The 23,813-nt window shown below is 36.9% G+C and overlaps 2 protein-coding genes across 2 annotated transcripts; one reads left to right on the forward strand and one right to left on the reverse strand.

Annotated features, from left to right (window-relative positions):
- Positions 1–105: 105 nt before the first annotated feature.
- LOC149069196 (STING ER exit protein) lies at positions 106–10,436 on the forward strand. Its single transcript, XM_089250694.1, has 7 exons — positions 106–309; positions 2,253–2,367; positions 2,872–2,913; positions 5,729–5,864; positions 7,117–7,206; positions 9,747–9,839; positions 10,253–10,436. The coding sequence occupies exons 1-7, from the start codon at positions 189–191 to the stop codon at positions 10,310–10,312; spliced, it is 657 nt and encodes a 218-aa protein (XP_089106820.1). The 5' UTR covers positions 106–188; the 3' UTR covers positions 10,313–10,436.
- A 938-nt stretch (positions 10,437–11,374) lies between these two features.
- On the reverse strand, positions 11,375–19,559 carry LOC149069197 (uncharacterized). The gene is made up of 4 exons (XM_089250693.1): positions 19,187–19,559; positions 14,454–14,684; positions 13,538–14,339; positions 11,375–12,290 (listed from the first exon to the last, which is right to left on the reverse strand). Exons 1-4 carry the CDS (start codon positions 19,235–19,237, stop codon positions 11,986–11,988), a joined length of 1,389 nt encoding a protein of 462 aa, XP_089106819.1. The 5' UTR covers positions 19,238–19,559; the 3' UTR covers positions 11,375–11,985.
- Between the last annotated feature and the right edge of the window lie 4,254 nt (positions 19,560–23,813).

The following is a 23,813-nucleotide window of genomic DNA, read 5'->3' on the forward strand; positions in this document are numbered from 1 at the left end:
TATACTTATGTTTTTTCATTTATTGATGAGAAATTTGTTTTTTTGATGATCCCTTCCGGAAATTCACCATGGATTTTGTTTCCGGTTTGGTCAAAGCCGACTGTATTTACTTCGTTTTGGGACGTTATGTTAATCCTGTTACAATAATATTTTTTGTGGTATTTTGTACGAGTGCGTAAGTAACAGCTATGCCTAAAGTTGTCTCAAGAAGCATAGTTTGTTCTGACACCAAAGATCAAGAAGAGTACAATGAAGATAAACCGTTGAACGTTTATTATTGCCTGTGTGGGAACATTGCGCTAATATTGGGCAAGTATATTATCTCTCTTGATTATTATTTCATAATTGAGGTGAGCGCTTACTTGGCGACTTGCCATAATGGCAAGATTCGCACCCCTTTGGTGACTTGAAAAATAAACAACATCGTTAAAATCATGGGACTTGTTTTAACAATAGGTAGCCTACTATAGGCTATCTATTATATATATTTAGTTATTCGTGAGGAATTTAGTTATTAGTTATCATTTTCGGAAATTCATCATGGATTATATTCCAGTTTGGTCAAGGCCGACAATATTGCTTCAGTTGTGGTAGCAGCTTCTGCGTGCACTTAATATTTTCTGATATTTGTACGAGTGCCTAAATAAGAACTATGCCTAAAGTTGTCACGAGAAGCATAGTTTGTTCAGACACAAAAGATTAAGAATAGTGTAATGGACATAAATCGTTGAACGTTTATTATTGCCTTTGTGGGAACATTGCGCTAATATTGGGAAGTATATTATCTTTCTTGAATGTTTATTCATAAGCGAAGTTAACACTAACTGCACGACTTACGATTTTGACAAGATTTTGCACCCTTTGGTGACCTGAAAAAAGGGAGAAAAACGTTGAAAAGCACGGAAAGAACTCGCCAAGAGTGAAGCGGAATCATGCTTTTGCCAAATCTTACCAAAAGAAAGGAATTGTTTTCACATCGCTGCAAAAGGGAGATAGTACTATGGCTGTTAAAATGGGAAAAAAAAGAATGACAAAAACAATTTCATGTAAAACAACACTCTTAAACTAAATAAGGCATCAAGATTAAAAATGTAGCATCCTAGACTAGATATGGGATCCAGATTGAAAATGAAGTAACATATTATAAAATGAAGAGTGGGTTATTAATAAAAAATATGATTCCAGAATGAAAACCAGAACTCTTTTAAATAATACAAGGGTCAGAACAAAAATGTCTGTCTGGGTTCGGTCAAAAATGGTCTCTGCATTCAATAAAAAGAGTATTGCAAGATTAAAATTAAGTGTACAATGGCTTGTGTGTGAAAAAAATGAATGAAAATAGAAACATGAAATGTACAACCTGATAGAAAATAAATCCAAAATGGGACATTCCAATAAAAACAACAGAATGTAACATACTGGGAAAACGGTATGTACGATACAATGTATAAACGAACAAATAAAGAAGCTCTAATATGCTTATGAACTCAATTGATTGTAACGCTTCTATACAAAAGCCTATTATTACTATCAACCTCTAGGAGTGACTTTACCTTGTAAGAAAATGGCTGACCATTGCCGACCAGGAAGGAAAAGCGGCAGTAGGCTGGAAAAGAAAGCTATATATTTTCAAACTGAGTGAAGTGTAATGATTAAAAATTTGTAATCATTGTACATGTGTTGCTCTCTGTGGCAAGACTTTTCAGAGGTAGATCGGCTTGCATTCACACCTCCAAGTTGGGAATCACAGAAAACCAACTTTAGCCACCTATCAATGTGCTGCCGGTGGGGTTTCAACCTAGGTCCTCACGATGCAAGTCTGTCGCTATGCCCACACACTGGCACCAATTGAGTGTCCCCTTGTCAAAGCACTAGATTGACAGTGTACTAATGACTAATAGTCCATCCTATCCAACCCATCAACAGTTAAACTTTTAAACACATCTATCATAAAATTCCTGACACTTGCGTTCCTCCAATGTAAACATTTATGTATGACCTATGTACAACTCAAAGGTGCTGTGTGCAAGGCTACTGAAGGTCCTTTGAAAACGAACATCCTGACACAAGTTTCAGTTGAACCTAAAGTATGAAATAAGGTTTTTAATGCACTATAAAAGGTTGATGTATAAATTTCACACTTTTTTATGTAAATAGCTTTCCTCACAGCAAATGCAGTTGAGACTAAATTTAACAGCGTTCCCTTGAATCCATTTGAATAACATGTCAATACAATGTAATTTTTGTTTCAGATTGTGCTATTGAGAAACTACCATTGCGGTCAAGAGATGGTGCAAGAGTAATTGATGGTAGCAAACATGCGCACAAGTTAACTTGTGAGCCTGATGAAACTGTGTATTTGAAATGGTAATTATTAAGGAGTTTTTTTTTCATATTGGGAGTCTTATTTATACAGTAAAAACTCCATTGATCATTGATCATTTTTTTTGATCATTTTTGTCGCACCACGGTCATTTTCTGCACACGAGGGCTAATTAGACCGGGACCTACAATTTATTGCCGATTCCGAACGGCAGGCTTGTTTTTATACTCATCGAGAGGTTGGCGCGCTAACCCCTCGATGGGGGACTCCCTGCGGTAGCAATTTTTTGCTGCGGTCAAGTCGCCGTTTTTTGTTGTACCCCTGTGTCAGGAAAGTTTTCTGACAAGGATGAACCGGGTATCGAACTCGCGACACCTCTAAACATCCTTTGGTACTTTAGGCGAGCATCTTATCGACCGGGCTACCGCGCCCAAAAAACTCCATTGATAGCTTTATTGAACACATAGCCTAATAATTGTATGTATAATAATATATATATTTACAAAATTATTTTTATGTTTAATATCTTATTATTTATTTATTTTCAGGCCTGAAGGTATTGAAAAGCAGTACAGGAAAAAATGTAAAAAGTATGATATATATATATTTTTTCTACGTTTAGTTTCAGGGGAAACAATCTTTTTTTGTAATGAAATGTAATAATAATACAGGGGGGGGGGTGAAAAGTCTGTAGAAATTTTAAAAATGAATAAAACCAGAAAAATAACTGAAATAAAAAACTGCTTGCTGGGTTAGCATCATTAGGCCATAGGAATTTTTTTAAGATAGGGAGAAAAAGCCTTAAAGAACACCCGATAGGTGGCACAAGTATGAGCAAATTCGTTGGAAGTATGCAAATGAGATGGTTATAAGAACTTGCTCTCCTAATTCACAATCAGTTCACCATTGTAAGCCGTGTATGTGGACCTGCTGCACTCTGCCGTTGCCTGATTTGTGACTCTCCTGCGATGTGTTATTCTCTGTGGTGGTGGTGGTCATATGGAACACATACTGCTGTAATAAACCATTTGGAGGCATTCTGTTCAGTATTTCTGTATCTTTTCTTTGACTTGTGTACTTCAGTGCCACCTATCGGATGTTTTTTGAGTTAGTTTTTTTTCCTGTCTTAAAAAAATTCCTTATACTTTGCCTAGGCAGCTAGGGATTTTACTAAAGGTAGCTTCACATCTCAGCTTTCGATTTCTGGTTTAAAATTTTTTTTATGATGACAAGGAAGTAACAGGGAAATTTTTTGTGTGGCGTGTAGTCGCCCCATGGGGGAGGGGTGGCAATTATATGTGGCCTCACTTTTTCTCGCCTATAACTCCCCAGAAACAAGTCATGGCACATTGTCGTACCCCGTTTTATTGAATTTCTGATTTTAACTTTACTAGAAACCCTTTGAAAAATTATTTCTGCCCAAAATTTTGTAATTTTTGAATTTTTAAAAATAAGTGGTCTCTGAAACCTAAAAAAAACCATTTTATAGACATTTTTAAGTAAAGAAAACACTTATATTTACTTTTTTGAAACATTTTAACTTGCTGAAGCATAAACAAGAATAAAGAAGACTCAAAACTTGAAAACATAAGGCTCTTCTTAAAAAATAATACTATATAAATGTAACATTAATTTTTTCAAATCCACTACAAACTCTTTGTCACTGCCAATTGGTCGAGGTTCCTTGATTTTCATTATGATTTGTCTCCTCGGATACTAAATTTCATCGGCTGGGTCAGGCCATGAGTAAAATTTGCCAACTTTCTTCATGGCTCTTACACATACGTCTCCACACTATGATCAAAATTTGTGAGCATCTGCTTGTTTGTTATCGCACGAAGAGCCTCTTCAAGTGTTTCATTTGTGTAATTGCGGTAGGGTTGACCACCCAGCTTCCATATCTACTTGTAAACCATTGCTGGAACAATAAAAAAAATCACAATCTAATGAAAAAACAGGTGGCATGAAGTCACCACCTGAATCATTATATTTTGTTTATATGTCATATTTCTGCCAGAATGCAGTATTTTTATAATTGAAATAGATATTTCTAATGGTAAGTAACTTGTACATAGAAATATTAATTTATCTAATTTCCACGAAACACACTGCCTGCACCAGGAGAACACGCACTTGAAAAATTTTGTGTAAATCACAATATAACATTAAAAATTCTCTACACAACAGTTGACCGGCGATGATCCAATAAATGTGGTTGGTGAGTCACCTAAAGCTCTTGAATTGGCATGAAAAATCTTGAAACTGTTACTTCATTCATAAGCTCCCAGGAAGTGCTTGTGCCATAAATCCGTGAATGGCACATAGTCGGAACCTTGGCACAAAGTCATCCTAGTTTATGGTGTATATAGCTAAATTATGTTGATAGTGTATAAATGTTTAGATGCAGTTATAATATCCCACAATCAAAAGAAAAAAATATATGCAATAAAATGACTATGTATCACACACTATACTGTGTTAGTGCTAATGCAGCCTTTATCTCATCAACCGTCTGTCATAGTGGTATGATTTTAATTTAAAAGATTCTCATAGAGGCATTCAAAATCCCTTCAGTTCTTTTCCTGTACCAGTTTTGAGAGTGAAAATACAGCTTGTCACCAAATAAAAAAAAAATGAAATTTTTAAATGGTCCCCTTGTTCTCTAACTTCCAATTAGAAATTTGTTGCCCTTTATCTCCTGAGGTCAACATAAAAAAATTATGTTGATAAGTGAAATATTTCTAAGATATTTGAATTCAAAAATCGGAGAAAAGTTATGAAAGAACAGCATAAACCAATGGACAGTGCTCCTTTCCTTCATTTATGCTGTCCTTTCCCAACTTTCTCAGATTTTTGAATTAGAATATCTCAGAAAATATTGCATTTAGAAACTTGGATTTATTTTGTTGGCCTCAGGAGAGACAGGGCAACAACTTTTTAGTTGGAAGTTAGAAGATAGGGGCCTGTAAAAAAAATTTTAGATTTTTTTTATTTTGTTATACACTGCATTTTCACTCTCAAAACTGGTACAGGATGGGTTTTGAACGCTGTTATGAGAATTTTTAAAATTGGAACTATGTACCTCTACAACAAGCATTTTATGAGATAAAGCAGCATTAGCACTTACAAGACACCCTGTATACAAAACTATTGGAAACATTATATATATGAACTTTTTGACCTGTAGAACAGTGAATGAAGTACATAAAAATTATACACATACAGGGACTAAAGGAAAATTTGTATTCACCCTTTCTACTACCCTAATTTCCTGCATATAAACCACTACATCTTATAATATGCTGATGCAAATTTTGCTACTGGTTATTCTTCATCTACGTTTTGTATAGATAAAATTCTGAAAAGAATATTATGAGAGAACAATTGACTCATTCTTTCTTCTAGGTGTGGCCTACTTTTGTACTATCAGCATAAAAACTCCAGTAACATCACATTCATATTCAAAGGTGCTGTATGTAAGGCTACTGAAGGTCCTTTGAAAACTGGCATCCTGACACAAGTTTCAGTTGAACCTAAAAAAGTATGAATTAAGTTTTTTTTAATGCACTATAAAAGGTTTCTGATGTATAAATTTCACACATTTTTTATGTATAGCTGACCTCACAGCAAATGCAGTCGAGTCCAAATTTAACAAACTTGTTTCATTCCATTCAAATAATTCGTCATATAATAATTATTTCCCACCTCGAGTAAATCAGAAAATGTGATAGAGTTTTGATAAAAGTTTGTTTATGCTTATTATATACATAGGATGTAGCATATTCTGTGCTCAGGATCCTTGCTCTCCATTCAACACTCATCAGTGAACACATGTGGCTTTTGCTTTTACATTTTACATTAGCATACAAACCAATTTCAACCATAGTACCACAGCTCTCCATTGTACGCAATTATCTTTGATGTATGGACGTCAGAAATACTCCTACTCATTGCTTTTCTCACAATTTGTCATCTCATCAACATAACTCAGAGCTTTAAAGTTGAACCTTGTTTAAAAATTCATATTTTTAAACAAGGTTTTTATTCACAATAAAATGATTGATCAGTTTTATTGATCTAAATGTAAAACTAGAAGAAAATTCAATAACTTTGTCCTTCGTAACCAAATTGGTAACAAAGTAGAATACTTTAAACGTGTTTCTCAACCTTTCTGAATCCAAGGACCACTAAAATTTCTAAAATAATTTGATGGACCACTAATTTACAGTATGTGGGCTGTTTTTATTGTTCGAGTCTATGGGAATATCATTAATATCCATTGCGTACAACTAATCATTTTCATTTCAACAGAATTAAATTCTCAAGTCTGCCTGTGGACCACCTATCTTATCTTCACAGACTAACTCTGGTCTGCAAACCACAGGTTGAGAAACGCTGCTTTAAACCATTGTTTTGTGTGATTCTTTTTTTTTTTTTTTTGGAGGGTTGTTTTATATATGGAGGGTTGAGAATCAAAGTGGTCTAAGTATATGGAGTGCAATTTTTCATACCAAAGCGTTCTTTCCTGAAAGCTCCCAGAAATTTGATTTTTCTTGAAATGTTTTTCTTTTTGCTTATAAGATAATTTGGAGTCTAAAGTGTCTTACAAGGAAAAAACCATTTCAAAGAAAACTGATTTTTTTGAGAGCTTTCAGGAAAGAATGTTTTTTTTTATGAAAAGTTGCATTCTAGTGACTTGGACCATTTTGATTCTCAACCAAAAATTTAATTTTCATCTCACAAATTTATTATGTGTTGCTTTACATATGTTTATTAATTTTTCAATTTTACAGATCATGGTCACAAAGCACACAAAGAACATGGGTAAATTCAGTTCCGTCACTGTATCAACGATAGATGAGGAGGAGGAAGAGATAGAAGCTGTATGTACTATATATATTAATGCCATTGTATAATTCCATGATTTTCAAACTGTATATCACCACACTCCAGAATACTGTAAGATTTGTCAGGGGTTCCAAGCGATATCTCAGGGCTGAAACAACATTGACAGTATTAATCCCAAAAGCAGAATGTTTTGCTTCATTCTGCAACAAGCCCTCAGCCGACTGAAAATGTTTTGAGAAGAATGTTTTCCTAAGATTGTTCTGCAGCAGCACAGATTGTATTCTGCTTTCAGGACAATAAAAGGGCTGTGATTTGGGGTTGCTGCAAGGTATTTAAAATTTTAATCTCATTTCCAAGAATGCTATGCATATAAGCCTAAAAAATTTGGGAATTATTTCTGAGAGATTGAGTGATAAAACTCGTTTTTGTGGGACTCTCATGCTTAGAGCTCTGACTTAGTTGTCCCTAGCTTCAAGTCCATTGCTATTAGTTATGTTTCGAGAATGGGGGTAAATCTGGTGGCAGAATTGTGGCATTCATTCATGCTATTAGTTATAAATTCCATTGATTTTTTTTGTTTTATTCTTTTATTTATCACATATACTCAAACAAAGTTAACGCTATTAGAGGAAAAATTCAATGATAAAAGTTTTTTCTTCATTGCATTTAAATTTATTTTAACTTACAATGCACAATAGCGCTCAAAAGTCTTTCGAAAAATGCATGTTTGTAGTGCCAGCTCATTTGCATACACTGTACTGACCTTGGCATATGTAAAGTAGAAAGAAGATATTTATAGATATGTGTCGAAATTTGTTTGTTTGGGGCTAGTGAGCTTTTATTGTCAAATTTTTGTTTTTGGACGAATCGAAAGTGTTTTGCCAAAGATAGCTTAATCAAATATGGAAGTAAATAATTCTTATAATATAAATTTATAGTATGATTATGCAGAACACATAATGGAAATTCTAAACCATTAAAAATATTCTGTGGGGTTTTTTTTGAAAAACCATAATTAAGCTTTAAGTAAGGGATGAACTCAAGCTCAAGTGGGAAGTAGTTTTGGTATTTCAAGACAATTCATAATTTTTAGAATCATGTTTAGTAATCTCTGGAACCTGTAAGAAAGTAAGTTTCTTTCAATATGACTAAAGAAGACAACAGACAGACAGGATAGATAGAACAATCAAAATGCAAGCAAAGAGATCCTTGAATTATCCATTAGGCAAAAAACCTGGTGAATTTAATGCAAAACACTATAATACACATATGAGGTATTACAGGCTCCCATAGGTAGTTATAAGTTAATTATTAAGGAAACATGAAGGTGAAAGTGGGGATGCTTCTCTTATAACAGTGTAGGTACTCTGTACTTTCTGAAAAAAAAAAACACAAGAGACAGGTTTCATTTTAAAAATGTATTTCATAACCATGTGTTGTCCTTTACAACGTGACATATGCTGCTCTTACTGATGTTCCAGCATGACCACGACAGTAAATATAGTTCAAAAGATGTTAAAAATCACTTGAAAGGCATGAAAATGAAAGTTTTATGGGTGGTGAAGTTAGAGACATCATTTGAATTATCATCAAGCATTTATGGATTGAACTTGATAGACGAGTTGGAACCAGAAATAATTTGAATTTGATGGGTTTTTTTTAATTATTCAAAAAAAGAATGAATAAAAAATATCCTTTGATCTTATGGGACAAACTCATTGAGTCCATACCAAAACATGGCAATTAGTTTTACAACCTAAACTGCTTCCAACAAAGTGTTGACTTATTCTACTTTGTTATAGTGCCAATGCATGACTGATTTGATTATTTAGTAGGTATTTGCTCTCTTGTTTGTTTGTGTCAAAAGACTTTTGAGCCAACATAAAAGTAAATTTTTCTTTTCTGAATTTAAAATGTTTAGATACGCAGTATTTTGCTCACATTAGTTTGTAATGAGATTCAGTGTTTTTGTTTCATAAGATAGATTTCATTAAAAAATTCAAATATACAAATTTTGCAGACACATTTATGATTGTCAAAAGACTTTTGAATGCTACTGTACATGTCTAATGTGTGTGTGGTGTATTTAATACCTCAGTGATATTCAATCTATCTGTAACATAATATTATAATTGAGTAATAGTGTGCCCATGCAAAACTTATTCAAAGAGCATATATATATATGTATGCCCCACAATGAACAAAAAAAATTAAAATGTATTTGTAAACTTAAAATAAGCTTCACACATTGGTGATATTCACGACAGTATTCAATTATGAAATTTAATTTCAATAATGTTTACTGATTTTTGATGCCAATTCTGAATAGTTGAATTTTTTTTTTATTAATTGCAATGTTACACAATATAATATTCACAGTAACTTTCTTGGGGGATAATATTTTTTTAAAAACAAAAATCAATGTCCAAGTCCAGACACATTTGAAATTGTTTTCTAAATGTAAGCAACCCAACAGGATAGGCGGAGAGCTACAGTAATCACAAATATTTACTCTGGCCATGTATGTGGTATATTGGACTGATGCCATATTTTTGTTTTTTGTTTTCACTCATAGAGAGAGGTGGCAGACTCCTATGCAAACAATGCAAGGATTATTGAGAAGCAGCTGGAGAGAAAAGGCATGAACAAGCGAAAACTTTTAGAACAGGTGAACAGATCGATTTCGTATAAGAATGCTTGTATTAGATTTTTTTTACTCATTCCACTTGACAATATTTATTCCAAATGCAATTAATGTAATTTTTTCAATTATTTTTAACACTTTAACTGCAATTTGGAAATTCATATTCCTGCAGGTGTATTTTTTTTCCTTTTTAAAAATCTTATTGATTTGATTTTTTTTTTATTTTAGAGAGAAAAACATATCTAATCATTTGATAGGGTTTTAAATGTATAATATTTTATTAATTAATGACATTGACTGAAATATATGAGATGAGCAGTTGAATATAATTATGCTTTAAACAGTGATCATATCATGTAATAAGTATCATGCATAAGTATTATTTTTTAAATAATTTTATGTTGGAAAAAAATTTATTTTTTCTTTAAACTTTTCAGGCTGGCCATGTGGAACTAGATCCGAATAAAAAACCCAGAGGTACATTAATCGATAAGTGAACCTGCTTTCAGGCTAAACTCCGTACAAAGTTTGTTTTATTAGATCCAACGCTAAGCTTTGCATTTGTAAATAACAGAATCATGTCATTTATCCATCGAAATAAATTCTTGTATCTAAAATTTACCATGTCGATTTGTTCTCCACGAATATTTGAATTTTTTAAGGCAGTGAACGACTTACATTTATGATCTGTAATGAAGTTTAAATTCAAATTTGACTCTTTTCTTGAAATCACACCGATGAAGCTTCCTTAAGTGTGTGATGTTTTTAAAAAAAATGAAGCTGTTTTTCTAGAACCTCTCAGAATAGATCTCCACCAGTCTTTCCCTTACTCATACAGGGGTACCATGCAAGTTTCCTACACATTTTAGCCACGTATGTATTTCTAGAAGATATACAACCCTTTATATGCATTGCAGAAGGGGAAGGATGACATGCATGCTTTCTACATATGTCTAGAAACATGAGACTTGCATTGCATAACATCCCTAGAACCTAGAAACATGCTTTCTACATGTTTTCCCATGGATATCATTCATATCTCATACACATGCATAGAGGGTAAGCAAGTTTTCTATGCATTTCAAAGTTGTGTATGTCTTCTACACATCTCTAGTAGGTACTTGAAACATGAAAGATTGGGAATCGCTACATTATACTGTAAATTTCCATTGAACATTACCAGTGCCACCTTAACCTATGGGTTCACAGGGTCCTCGTAATAATGAGATTTGGTACAATGATTTTTCAGCTAATGAGGGGCCCCAAAATATCCCTTTGTCCAAGTGCCCATGGTGCTGTTGAAATGGCCCTGAACATTACCAAAACTATTTGAGACAGTTATCATTTCTCAAGATTGTTTTGATAGTGGTGCACAACCTTTTCAATCTGTTGGCTAGATATGCAATGTTGCAGGACTAAATGGCTACAAAAGTCTGATTCCTCTACATATAAGAAATGTATTGGTATTTGAAATAAATTGTGTGTTTGTGAACTGTTGGTAAATATAGGGTTTGAATATAAGTAAACATACTCAAAATAAATGACGCAGCAAACGATTTGAGTAGAATGTTTTTTTTTCTTTCTTATGAACTAAATCACACTGTTATTTCATACACAAATATATAAAAATTATAATAAATAAATAGTTCAATTCTATTCCTTTACTTTGTTCATACCATGAGAGAGAAACGAACATTACCATGAAGTGAAATCTTTAAATGTCGTCTTGGTAAACATGAATACATATAGCATGAGTTTCCAGAATGGAATTAATGGTAGACTGACATGAAGTAATGATTGTGAGCAACATACAGACATGGAAACACTTTACATATTTTTCTCCCCTATGGGAAGTGAAATTAATCTGTAAATAAATCGTTCATAATGAGATTCAAAATTTCTGTTTTCAAGTCTAAAAAAAATTAACAATTTACAAGACAAAAGAATAATACTGGTACACATATTTTCTTAATTCTTCTAAAACAAATTTTTTATCCCCGATTATAATTATGACCAAGAAGATTGTTTCCAAAACCTTTGTATGTGAATGAAAATCATATCGTTATTTGAAGATTCCTGAGTTCTTAGTGTTTCCATCACTTAATGGGCTCTAATGAAATGAAATAAGATGAAAGTTTCTTCCTTTCTTTTTTAAAAAATTTAATTGAGCTTAGTTTGTAGCGGGCAAAATGACTTGGAACAATGACGTTCCTATGGACAAGGCACAGTTTTCTGGTACCACACTGCTCAGTCCGTCTTGTGGCTTCCATGTATGCTGCTGTTGCTGTCCTTTTTTGTTCGTGGAATGTCTTTTAACATGTTTTGCCAAATGATCGCTCCTCATGAATTTCCTGTCGCATATAGGGCAGGTGAATTTCTTTTCTCCGGTGTGGGTCCTCTTATGCCTGGATAGTTCGTCAGATCTGGAAAACTTCCTGTTACAACTTTCCCAAGTACAGATGAAAGGCTTCTCTCCTGCAGAATAAAAATTGGTTATTATTGAATTTTATAATATTTCTGACAACATAATTGATAAATCAAGTATCACAATGGCAGCTAGTTGTGGTAAATTGGAAACTAAAATGAAAAGAAAATTTCACCTACAATTATATGTACTATATCTATTTATTTATTTTCTGTCTGTTAGAATGTTTTCAATGCATGTTTGATCGATCAACACAGAATATGGCTTATACACTGGACAGACTGTTATGGCAGGCTACTTCAAAATTTAGCCACAGCTTGGCAGATGTCCATAATGATCTAAAAACTGCCAAGGCAGCAATAGTTTCTTGGCTGCAACAAGAACTTTCAGAATGTTTATTTTTTGTTTCCTTAGCTCCAAGTATAAAAAAAAAGCCTGGACAGTACTGAGCACACCTGCTAGCATTCTTGCAAATTTTCCCTAATTTTTTTTATAGTTGATTTCCTGATTTGTAATCCCTTCGACAGTGGAAATGCTTAACAGAGTAAATAATCTTAGCCAGGACTCTTCTTTCCTTCAGCAACTATATGCAGCCATGGTCTATCACCCATATAGAGGCAATCTACTACTACATTATTTCTGAAGAGGTGGTTGTGTCAGAATGTCTAATATTGTGGAATTTCACTGTGAATTTAGTGTAAGTTTCATGCATGTGCGTGTTCAAGTGCTGCCATCTACTCTTTAAAGACAAAGCTGGCAATGAATGAATATTCTAATGAGTGTGATTTTAAATGTTAATGTGCTTGGTTTTTTACTCACAGTTGCAATTTTTTTTTTCGTAGTCAGGACTGTGTTTAGAGCTAAGAGCCCAACCAAATATGAGGAGGTTGAAGTTTTAACAGACTTCGAATGAATTTGCCACCTTCCTCACAGATTTTGCTGCCCCGTGCAGCTGCAGCTGCACTAGGATTTTTGCTGCTCCCCACAGCTTTGAAATTTGATAATTCCATAACAGTGTTATTTATTTGTTCCCACTTAAAACTGCTACCCCCTCTAGTTCCGGCCCTGCATGCACATATATAAATACAGTCGTAGAAGCAAAAAAGAAATACCCTATCCTTGTTACACCAGTTGGCATCTTAAGCTGCAATTTCGGTAGATTGGTTCAGTGTTTTGAGCCGGGGATTATAATACTTAAAATTGAATTTTACGAATGAGGGCGATTCATGAAAGTGCTTGTGCACTGTTTGCTCCATATTGTGTCATGCTAATGTTAAGATCGAGGAAAACGTCGTACCAGTGTGAGTTCTTATATGAGCTTTCAAATGTGAGCTCTTGAAGTAAGTCTTCTCACAGTTCGTGTAGTTGCATCTGTAGGCTCTTTTCCGGCTCTCGTTTGAAGCATCACGCGGCTTGACTGCTGTGGGCGTAGTGATCAAGAATGAAGCCGGGGCCAGAAGCCTCTGTTGCTGCTTGTCGTTTATGGCAGATGCCACGTTAACGCCGCCGCAGACCGGAGAAACAGTACTGGGTGAAGTGGCTGAAACCACGAGTTGAACAACGGAATTTCCAGCTCCTCCACTGGCAGTCAGGAAAGTGTTCGACGAAGAGTATGGAACTTGAGTCAATATGAGCGTCGAGGGTGACGCCATGCTGCTGGTGGCGTGATGCGAAGCAGTAGGTGAGACAGCTGGTATGAGAACGGCTGACGCGGCTGCTATCCTCGGAGCTATCATTATGGGTTTGTTGTTGTTGGCCGATTGGGAAGCAGTTCCGGTGGAAGGTGTGGAACCGTTCCAAGACGATGTTGAGGCAGAGGTGACATTCGGAGAACTAGCTGAAGTTAGGAAATCCGCCTTGGTGATCGTTGTGGTAGTGATTGGGTGAGTGTCGGAAGTTATCGCTCGGGCAACTTTGGTAGGCAAGACATCCGACGCTTCGTGAGGCCTCTTGAACACAGTGGCGTTCTGAACGTTCTTGACTGCCGCTCCGCCGTTCGTAGTTTTGTCTTGGGAAGCTGGTGCTTTGACAATGACAGAGACCGGCATACCCGTCAGTGGTGGCACTGGTGTGGAAGGTGGCGTATTCGTTAGAAGAAGCTATATAAAAGAAATTTTAATTATTCGATTGTCAGCGCATGTTTTTGAAGCAGAGCATGACACGAAAGCACGTTCACGAATGTTGATTAACGATAGTCTTGAAATGATATTTACCCTAGCAAGTTCCGACCCTTTCGCTGGTGTCTTAGAACTAATGTCTTCGACCTCATCATCGTCCGAATGAACGGGAGTGAGATCATGTGGCTGTAGGTGGGAAGACGCTTTGTCCTCCTCTGACCATTCATAAGGAAGCTGCTGGCCACGCATGTACAGCAATGTCTTTACAGCATCCAGATCCGGACGATCCAATCCTCGCATCCCATGATCCGAAGAGTTTGATTCTTCCTGTGGAGTAATAAAATCCATACATATAGTGATCCTACTTACATGACATTGAACATCATCATCAACACTTCATAACATGCCATGATTCCAGTATAGGGCCCTCCCATTCGAGGATGTGGGGTTTCACTCTCAAACTTGTATCTTGCTCAATGCTCTAAATCAGCGGTTTTCAACCTTTTTTGACTCGAGGAGCCCTTTTTAGTATATAATTTCTATGGCGGAACCCTGTTTGACTCGAGGAGCCCTTTTTTGTACATAATTTTTATGGCAGAACCTTGTAGGCCTCTTATTTACTTATCTAACAAATTTACTGATCCATTTTATTTTCCTCGAGTAGTTGCGGAGCACCGGTTGAGAACCGCTGCTCTAAATTATACCCATTGTAATACTCCCGAGTCCCTGGAATCTTTCTAAGAACCACTGGTTAAGAATCCCACATGGGCGGAGGAAATGTTTCAAGACATGTGGTTACTCAACTTGAGCTTATGGAGGAAATTCTGATTAGTGAAATAATTAAAGGGATTATCGGTTCCGTTCTACGAAATACTGTAGGTTTTTGAGCACACACACAGCACCTCTGGTTCGACGCCAATGGAACAAGGTGAAAAAATTTCCGTGATTCCCATATAAATTTATTTTTGCAAATTTCCCATGATCCCCCCCACAATTGATCGCGCCGGGGGGGGGGGGGTAAATTTTTCAACCTCTAGATTTATTAGTATCTTCCCGAGCCGAAATGCTCTATACATTGTAGAAATCCAATATAAGTAGCGGAATGAGGCCATTTAGCCATTTAGAGCAGGGGGTTGTTTTACCGGGGGGGGGGGGGGGAGTTCACGGACTTATTGAGGGTCTTTGAAGAAGTTTCCGAAGAACCTTTAACTTGGATTATAAAGAAACAAAATCAACTTATTGTTTTTTATTATTTCTGCTGTTTAAAAGAGTCGCGGCCTTCATCTCATCGGCACGGAGCGGGGGGGGGGGGGGGGGAAAGGCAAGCACAAACAATTAAGACCCCCCCCCCTCCGCCTGGTATAGAGGTCCGTTTCCATGTGTAGCGGGTTGGGGGGGTCCAGGCCATTCCCTTTTCGTTTTCTATTGAACGGAACAAAATACTCAGTGCCGTCTTTATGCATGGATCCACCCGGGCGCCTCAAGAGTAGGGAAGGCTCACAAAAATGAGAACCAGTTGAAATTTTCAAAGACCTGCCAGGTAGGGCCTCAGAAAAATCACTTGGCCTGGAGGCAAATGATGCTCTTAATACGGCTTTGAAAATACCCGCTATTTCTGGAGATTGTTGGTGGCTCTCACATAAAGATAGGCCCCCAAGAGCCCGGGATAATTTTTATTTTTCTGTCTTTTTATACATCAAAAGGTGCCGGGACTTTGAGATTGGTTCCAAAATGTGGGGCCCTGGTAGTAAACAATGTAAGAATAAAATCGCAACTTACGGAATTCGGCCAGGAATTTGATTTTAATTCTCAAATTTGGCTTACAAATTAAAGATTCGACATGATTGAATTCTGCTGTAATGACAACATCTGTTGTATCTGTGGCTCTACTGTAGATGAGACAAACGTGTATAAAACGCTTAAATCCAACTCATCAGAGCTCGCCGATGAACATCTTTTGTGTATGACAATGCAATCAGAATTTTAAGAAAATGATCAAACTCCCCCATTTTTTTCATCTTTCCCATGTTCAATTCAACTCACTTTACGCGATTATTTCCGGAACCAATTAATTCATTTATTCATTCATGCGGTTATAGTGGAGCGAAGAGGTAAGCGGTACGAGAATTCGACCAGGAAGAAAAAATTCATAGGGGAGTGGAAGAAGAGAGACGTCCGCGCATAGTAAACGAGGAGGAGGATAGGAAATGGCCGGAAGGGTTTTGAAATGTAAGATTATCATTTAATCATGTATGTCACAAGGCTGTCTTTGAATACGAGCATACCCGGGCACGGTCTAGGGCAGGGATGGGCAAACTTTTTTTAGGAGCGGGCCGGAAACGAAAAAGAAAAAAATTTTGGCTGGCCGGACATATTCGCACACTTATTCATGAATGGAACTTTTTTGCTTAAAAAGGAAGTGGTGGGATGTGTTGTTGCATACTTTGAAGACTGGCACGGTTTTATTGCAAATGACACAATGGTTTATCCTTTAGAAATGCGAAAAGAAGTATATTTTTATAACTTTATGCATATTTATTGCAAATGCGTTTCATTTTTTTGCATATACAATAGTTTTCAAATCAATTTCGATTTAAGTTCTCACAACTATATTTTCCATTCGCAAAGAAGTGCGACTCGCCCTTAAATGACAATTTTTTTAAAACACTGAGATCGAAAATTTATGTACTATTATTTTGAAATCTGCGGTGGGCCATAGTTTGCCTCTCACTAGCCGGGGGCGCGGGGGAGGGGGGGGGGAGGACTCTGATGCCTATAGGTTACATCAGGATTTTGAAAGTACGGAAATTGGTAGGTATTGGCGCTTCAAGTCAGGCAGGGGTCTCAATATTATTTTTTCCCGGGTTTCTGTGATGTTGTTTAGGCCATTGGTTCTCACAACTTATGGAAGGCCCGGTCATGCACAAGACAAATGACCAACAAACAAAGAAAAATGAAAGAGTGAATCACTCGCAGCACAGTTTGACTAATGTGCATGGCCCCCACAAGGGGTGGGCTGGCAAGGCTCCAGCCCTGGGGCCCGGGATGATTTTCATCATTTTTTTTGTTTTTTTACACTATAAATCCACGATAGAGGAGGCCCATGAAAGTCTAGTCAGGGGGGCCAGCAGAAGATCCCAGCCTAGGGGGCCCTACTCTAGGATGTGGGGGCCATGCTAATGTCAGAGCCCGGTGGTAGTGAAACACTGGTTTAGACGACCCCACATGTCAAGTCATTCAATAAACCAAACAAATAAATTAATATGATCAACCATTATCAACCAAATCAACCATTTACTATTCGATGAAAATTTTTCTTAACAAACTAAAAACGAAAAAATCGATTAAGATTGATGAAAAGATTTTAATTGTTTCAAATGCATCAATTTAATTTATTTGTATAATTAGTCTGAGAAAAAAAAAAAAACAACGGGAATTTCACAAGAATGAAATTGATTAATTTTTCCTCCGAGTTTCGGTTTCGGAAACTGGAGAGTGGCAACACACAAAATAAACAAACGTCTTTTAAATCGCAAACAACTTCAGATCAATTTCACGTTATAATCGAGGCGGAAAAAAAATAAGTTTTAATTCATTTTTTCATCTTCTTCTTCTTTCATCTCCATAGCAGATAGTATTAAATTATTTATTTTTATGTTAGAACTGAAACTATCAGAGTAATATTATTTATCACTTATCAGCAATAGGAGGAGATGACTACTTTTGGTGTGTGTGTGTGTAAGTCTAAAAGTTTATAGCGTTAAGAGAAGTTAATAAGATAAGAGAATGTTTATCATGTCAAAATAACAAAAAAAAAAAATTGTTATCTGTCCATTTCGCACTTTGGAACGAGACAAAAAGAGGCCACAGGACAGTCCCAAGTACGAGTATAAAAACCTTCGGAACAAACCAGAACATGAGTTTGTTGGTTTTTTTTTTGTTTCCACAGCGTATGTGTGCGCGAAAATTCAAGCATTATCTCAAACACAGTGGATACAATGGATATTTCCCACAGAGAACTTTTCCCTCTCAATGGATATTCCTATTATACAACACAAAAACATTTTCCTCTCTCTCTACCAAATTTCTAAATTTAGGACTTATAGAAAAAAAACACTGAATATGATATTAAATATTTTTTTAAAAATATCTACTATTTTTTTGTTCATCTCTTTTACATTTCAGAAAAATATCATTCCCGGAGATGGATTCTTAAAAAAATGGTTGGAGCAATTTATGGTGAGATTTCTCTCTTAGAAATTTCTATAAAACGAACATTATATATTTACAAATATATCTAGAAGTTTATGGGTTATTCTATTAACTTTTTTTTATATATATACGGATACAAAAGAAAATCTCTTAAAAATTTCTATAAAACGAACATTATATATTTCCAAATTTATCTAAATCTTTGTGAGTTATTAATTTTATACGGAAACAAAAAATATCTAAAAAAGATTGATACAAAAAAATCACCAATGTAAACAAAAAAACATCCAAATAACTAAAAGAATATCCTGAAAGAAAGTTAATAACCATTTTCTTAAAGAAAATTTGAATCGAATCACTAAACAATCACAAAAAAAAACTTCCAAAATAGAAAACTTTCAACCAGGAGAAAAATGAAAAGCCATCAAGATAAAAGAATTAATTTACCAATCTAATGGAATTTTTATGGAAATAAATTTCCTCCAAAAAAAACCTAAAAAACAACAACAAATAAAATAAATTTTTAGCAGAATTTTTCTGCTGGCGAAAGTTTTTTATTACGGCAAAAGAAAATTTCTCTTTTTTTTTTTCGTATTAAAGTCAATTCCTGTACTTACATCGAATAATTGCAAAGGTGAATTTGGTGGAGATAACGTTAAAGTTGCCATTGTTGTTCCTGTAACAACAACATAGGAGAGAATATAATACTAAGATAAAATTCTCTGTTGTTGTTGTTGTTTTTCTCTATTTTTTTTTTTCTCAAATTTCAGCCAATAAAAAAAAAGAAATGAAATTCTTTTTTTGGAGGGAAAACAACGTCTTGCTCAAAAAAAAAACAACGTAAATTCCAAAAAAAAAATTTTGAAAACAAAGGAAAAGATGCAAAAAAACATAAAGAGAAAAACAAAGGTGACGTGCTCTTTAAACCAAAAAAGTTGTTTCCCGATTCGGGAGCGTCTTTTATTCTATCCGAGGCTGAGTCGATTGTGTGCCCTGGCGTTGTGTGGTGTGTGTACAGAGTGTGTCTCTGTGGCCACGCCGCCCGATCCGACCAATCGCGTCCGTGGGCACGGCACCCGGCCAGCCAATCGCGTCGCGTTGTTCACGTGCCTGGTGCATGGATGCCTTGGAGTCGTGCACGTGGTTCGGGGATGACAGCTGTGTGAGAGCGGGATGCATGGTGGCATGCCTAGGTGCGTGACGCACCGATGGTCGCGTCTCTCTCTCTCTCTCTCTCTCCTTTCCTCCCTCATTTTCTCTCTCTCTCTCTCTCCCTCCACATCGGCCATCATCATTTTTACAGCTTCCTTACTTTTAGTGTGAATTGTTGCTGTTTACGTTTTCTCTCTTGTTGCGATGTAACTAATTTTTGTATAATTACATCATTTTCCCCTCTGAGATTACCTCTGGGTAATGAAATGATCTGCGCATCTAAACAGCCTATTACGCTGCAAAAAAAAAAAAAAAAAATCAACGCAATTTTTCGATCGTTGGAATTTCGCTCCTACTGTTTCCACGATACGTGGACGTTGACCTATTTTTTTGCGATGACCGTCACTGTCTGCTGTTGATCAATTAACAGTCTTTGCCTTATTCTAGAACCAATTTATCTCAAGATCATGTATTAATGTCTCTCTGTATTCGTTAGTGGAGACAGAAAATTTAGGCCATGCCCCCCCCCCCTCCCCTCCAACAAGGGTGAGGCTGACGGGTCTCCAACCTGGGGGGCCCGGACAATTTTCATTTTTTGTTTTTCGGTCGCGGAGCGGCTTAAGCATGAGTGCAAGGGGTGCGATGCACCCGGGTGGCACACTGTAAGGGGCGGCAGCCTAGGCTTTCATTCAGACGTATAAATTTTTGAATAATAAAAATTCAAAAGACACTAGCGCTGTCATCACTCTTCTGAGCCATACCTTGTTGAGAAAAATTGAGGGAACAGATGGGGGGGGGGGGGGTAATATCAGAAACAAGAATGCACTCTTCTAAAAGCCTCCCCCCCACCCCCATCCTCGTCACGGCCGTCTTAAGTGCATCATGGGCTCCCTGAGAAAGAGATTTTTCTGAAGGCCCCTCTCCCCCAGCTGTCCAGAACTGCTTGCTCACAAATTTATATGCTTAATCTCGAAAATCTTAAACAGATCTCATTATCGTGAGGCCACTCTCCGTTTAGAGCCTCGAGCCGTGGCCCATGTGTTAACACGGCATTTATCCTCGACTCTCGTCAAGCCCTATAAAGGGCAAGTGTGTATTTTTTTTTTGATCGCCCCCAGGAGCGGCCAAATAAACTTAAATAAATAATTCGAATTCTCTTTTGTCCAGGGCCTGGAGTATATGGAACCCCCATCCCCAGCCTCTCTCACTCCCCTAGTTTCTGCCTAAGGAACTTCTTGCAGTAGGTCTTTTGGCGTTAACAAAGTTGAACTTTATGTTGGAGCGTGTTGAAGATTAATTAAAAACTTCAACCCCAGAAGGGAGAGGGGGAGGAAAATATAAAGGCTCATCAACAAGAGCTGTGATGGGAAAAATGTTTGAGAGCAAGTGAACTGTGAAAGGGCCAGTTTGTAAAAACAGCCAGTTTGTTTAAAAGTGGGGCGTAATGGTCAGATAGATGTATTTTGTTGCATTAATTGACTAAATCTCTTCCAGCTTTCCACCAGGGCCGCCGTGGTGGTCGAGTGGTCATAGTGACGGATTTGCATGGGTGGGGGGGGGGGGGGGAGGACCCGGGTTCGAGCAGTGCTGGTTCGAGCCCCACCGTCGCCACAGTGGTGGTCGGCTGAAGTTGGTTTTCTGTGGTTCCCAACTTCGAGGCGCAAATACGAGCCGATCTCCCCGTTTGGAAAGTCTCGCCACAGAGAGCAACAGACCTACAAACAGTACAAGTATTCATTCATTACACTTCACTCACTTCACTTCTTGAAATATAGGTAGCAGCACTGAAAAATCAGACAACGCTAGATGCGCGTTCAGACTCTTAGATTAGGGCTACCAGATTCACAAACCGAGAAAGGAGGACGCTTGCAGACGCATCCCTAGTGACGCATGGGCAGAGGTACCCTCCCCCCCCCTCCCCCAGCGTCAAAAGTGGAATGGACAGATCTAATGTATATGTGTATCTATGAATTGACATCATCATCATTGTGCCCCCCCCCCCCAGACTTCCAAGTCTATCTCCGCCCATGTAGTGACGTCACTTATCCCAATTTTCCCAGTAGATGGCACCACTATTCCGACCAATAAAAAACCAGCCACACAATAATTTTTCCTAACTCTAAAACAGAACCGCTAAAAAAAAGCAGAAACAGAAAAAATTCTGGAAATTTCGACGACTATTGGTGGATGCGTGTGAGGGGGGGGGGGGAAACACAAAACTTCATATCAATGAAGAAATATATGTATCAAAGTGGAGGGAAAAAAAATTTTCTCCAGAAAAAAATGGAAAATGATTCAGGAAACCTGAAAAGGAAGACAAAAAGACGGATTTTCTTAAACGAAGGATGATTATGACTCTTGAAATGACATCAAAAAGGAGGACGGTTGGCAACCCTATGCTAGGTACACACACTTACATTTCAAAACTCACTAGGTAGTAAATTGTCCATGGCGATAGACCTGTGTTGTGCTCGGTTTGAAAAAAAAAGAAGCTTCCCACGGGTCGTCTTTAGGGGTGGCAGGTGAGCTCGAGCCGCCTCTGTTCACAGTACAAATTCATTATGAGAAAGAAGCCCGTGGAAATCCCACGGGGGGAGGGGGGCTGCCAACGTTCCTAGCCCTAGAACCCTGCTGCAAGATGTGGAGGCCACGGGTTTATGTCATACATACTCCACCCATGGCCCGTGACCTTAAACTAATTTTCTAAAGATGAACTAAGCTGCACATTCACAAATAACTCAAAAGACCAACGGCATATTTACAAATCACTTATGTGACTCATGGTACAGTTCTAAATTACTTTAGTGGTTTGTCACTTTTTCAATCTTCCCAGTAATCGAAGAAAACCCGGGCAAATGGACTACTTCAAAGCCTACGATGCAAAACCAACGCGATTTTGCGATCGCTGGAATTTTGTTCCTACTACTGTTTTCACGAGACGTGGACGTTGACCTATTTTTGCGAAAGTTCGTGATGACAGTCACTGTCCGCTCTTGATAAATCCATGCTAACTGGAGAATAAATTTGTCTCATATACAGTCGATCCCGCTTATAACGTTCCCCCACTTATAACGTTTTCTCCCTGCTTGGTACGACTTATTTTCGTGGTCTCAACTCTAACAAATTCTCGTTAAGATGTCCCGCTTACAACGTTTTTCCTGACAGTGTTTTTAGAAAACGTTATAAGCGGGATCGACTGTATTAATTTCTCCATGTATTCATAAATGGAGGAAGGAAGGTTAGGCATTGTGGAAAAGTGCAAAAAATAGGCAGTCAAAAAAACACTTAAAGATTTATAATTAACATATATAACTAAATATAAATATAAAAACTAATATATATATATTAAAAGTATACGTCCGCCATAGGCGGAGATAGACTTAGAAGTCTGGGGGGGGGGCAAGGTCATTATTGCTGGGGGGGGGCACGATGATGATTATGTCAATTCATATACGCATATATACATTAGATCAGACGACTCCATCTTTGACACGGGGGGGGGGGGGACAATGCCCCCCCCCCCCATTTAAGTCGGGTTTTCCTAGGAGTAGAATTTCTGCAGAATTTCTGTGCAGCGTGAAAATGCTGATTGGTTACCTGAAATTCAAGTTTTTCGACTAATAAACCTGCGCCTAGGAAAACCAGTCTTTACTCCGTCTATTGTTTCAATTATAGATTAACTATTATAATAATTGCGTTATTAACCAAGATAAGTTGGCATTATCATGGCAAAAAAAGGTGTTTGTGGTCTCTTAAGAGACGTCACGAGACCTATATGAGGCTTTAAAAAAGTCTATTTTTTTAAACAGGAGTTTACAAATTGCAAATTGAATGCAAGAAAATCTTCGTGATTGATTCTCTCAAAACAAAAGATACAAGAAGTGATCAACACAGTGTTGAGGTATATACAGGGTGGGCAAAAAGTCCGTAGAAACTTTAAAAATTCATAAAAACCGGAAAAATAACCGAAATAAAAAACGGTTTGCAAGGTTAACATTGCTAGGTCACGGAAATTTTTTAAGACGGGAATAAAAAAAACAGCCGATAGATGACGCTGACGTACACAAGTCAAAGAAAAGAGAAAAGATACGC

Source organism: Pholcus phalangioides, unplaced genomic scaffold (assembly GCF_987345545.1).
Source record: "Pholcus phalangioides strain wild (caught in Gottingen) unplaced genomic scaffold, Ppha-v1.0 ptg000024l_1, whole genome shotgun sequence".
Lineage (NCBI taxonomy): Eukaryota > Metazoa > Arthropoda > Arachnida > Araneae > Pholcidae > Pholcus > Pholcus phalangioides.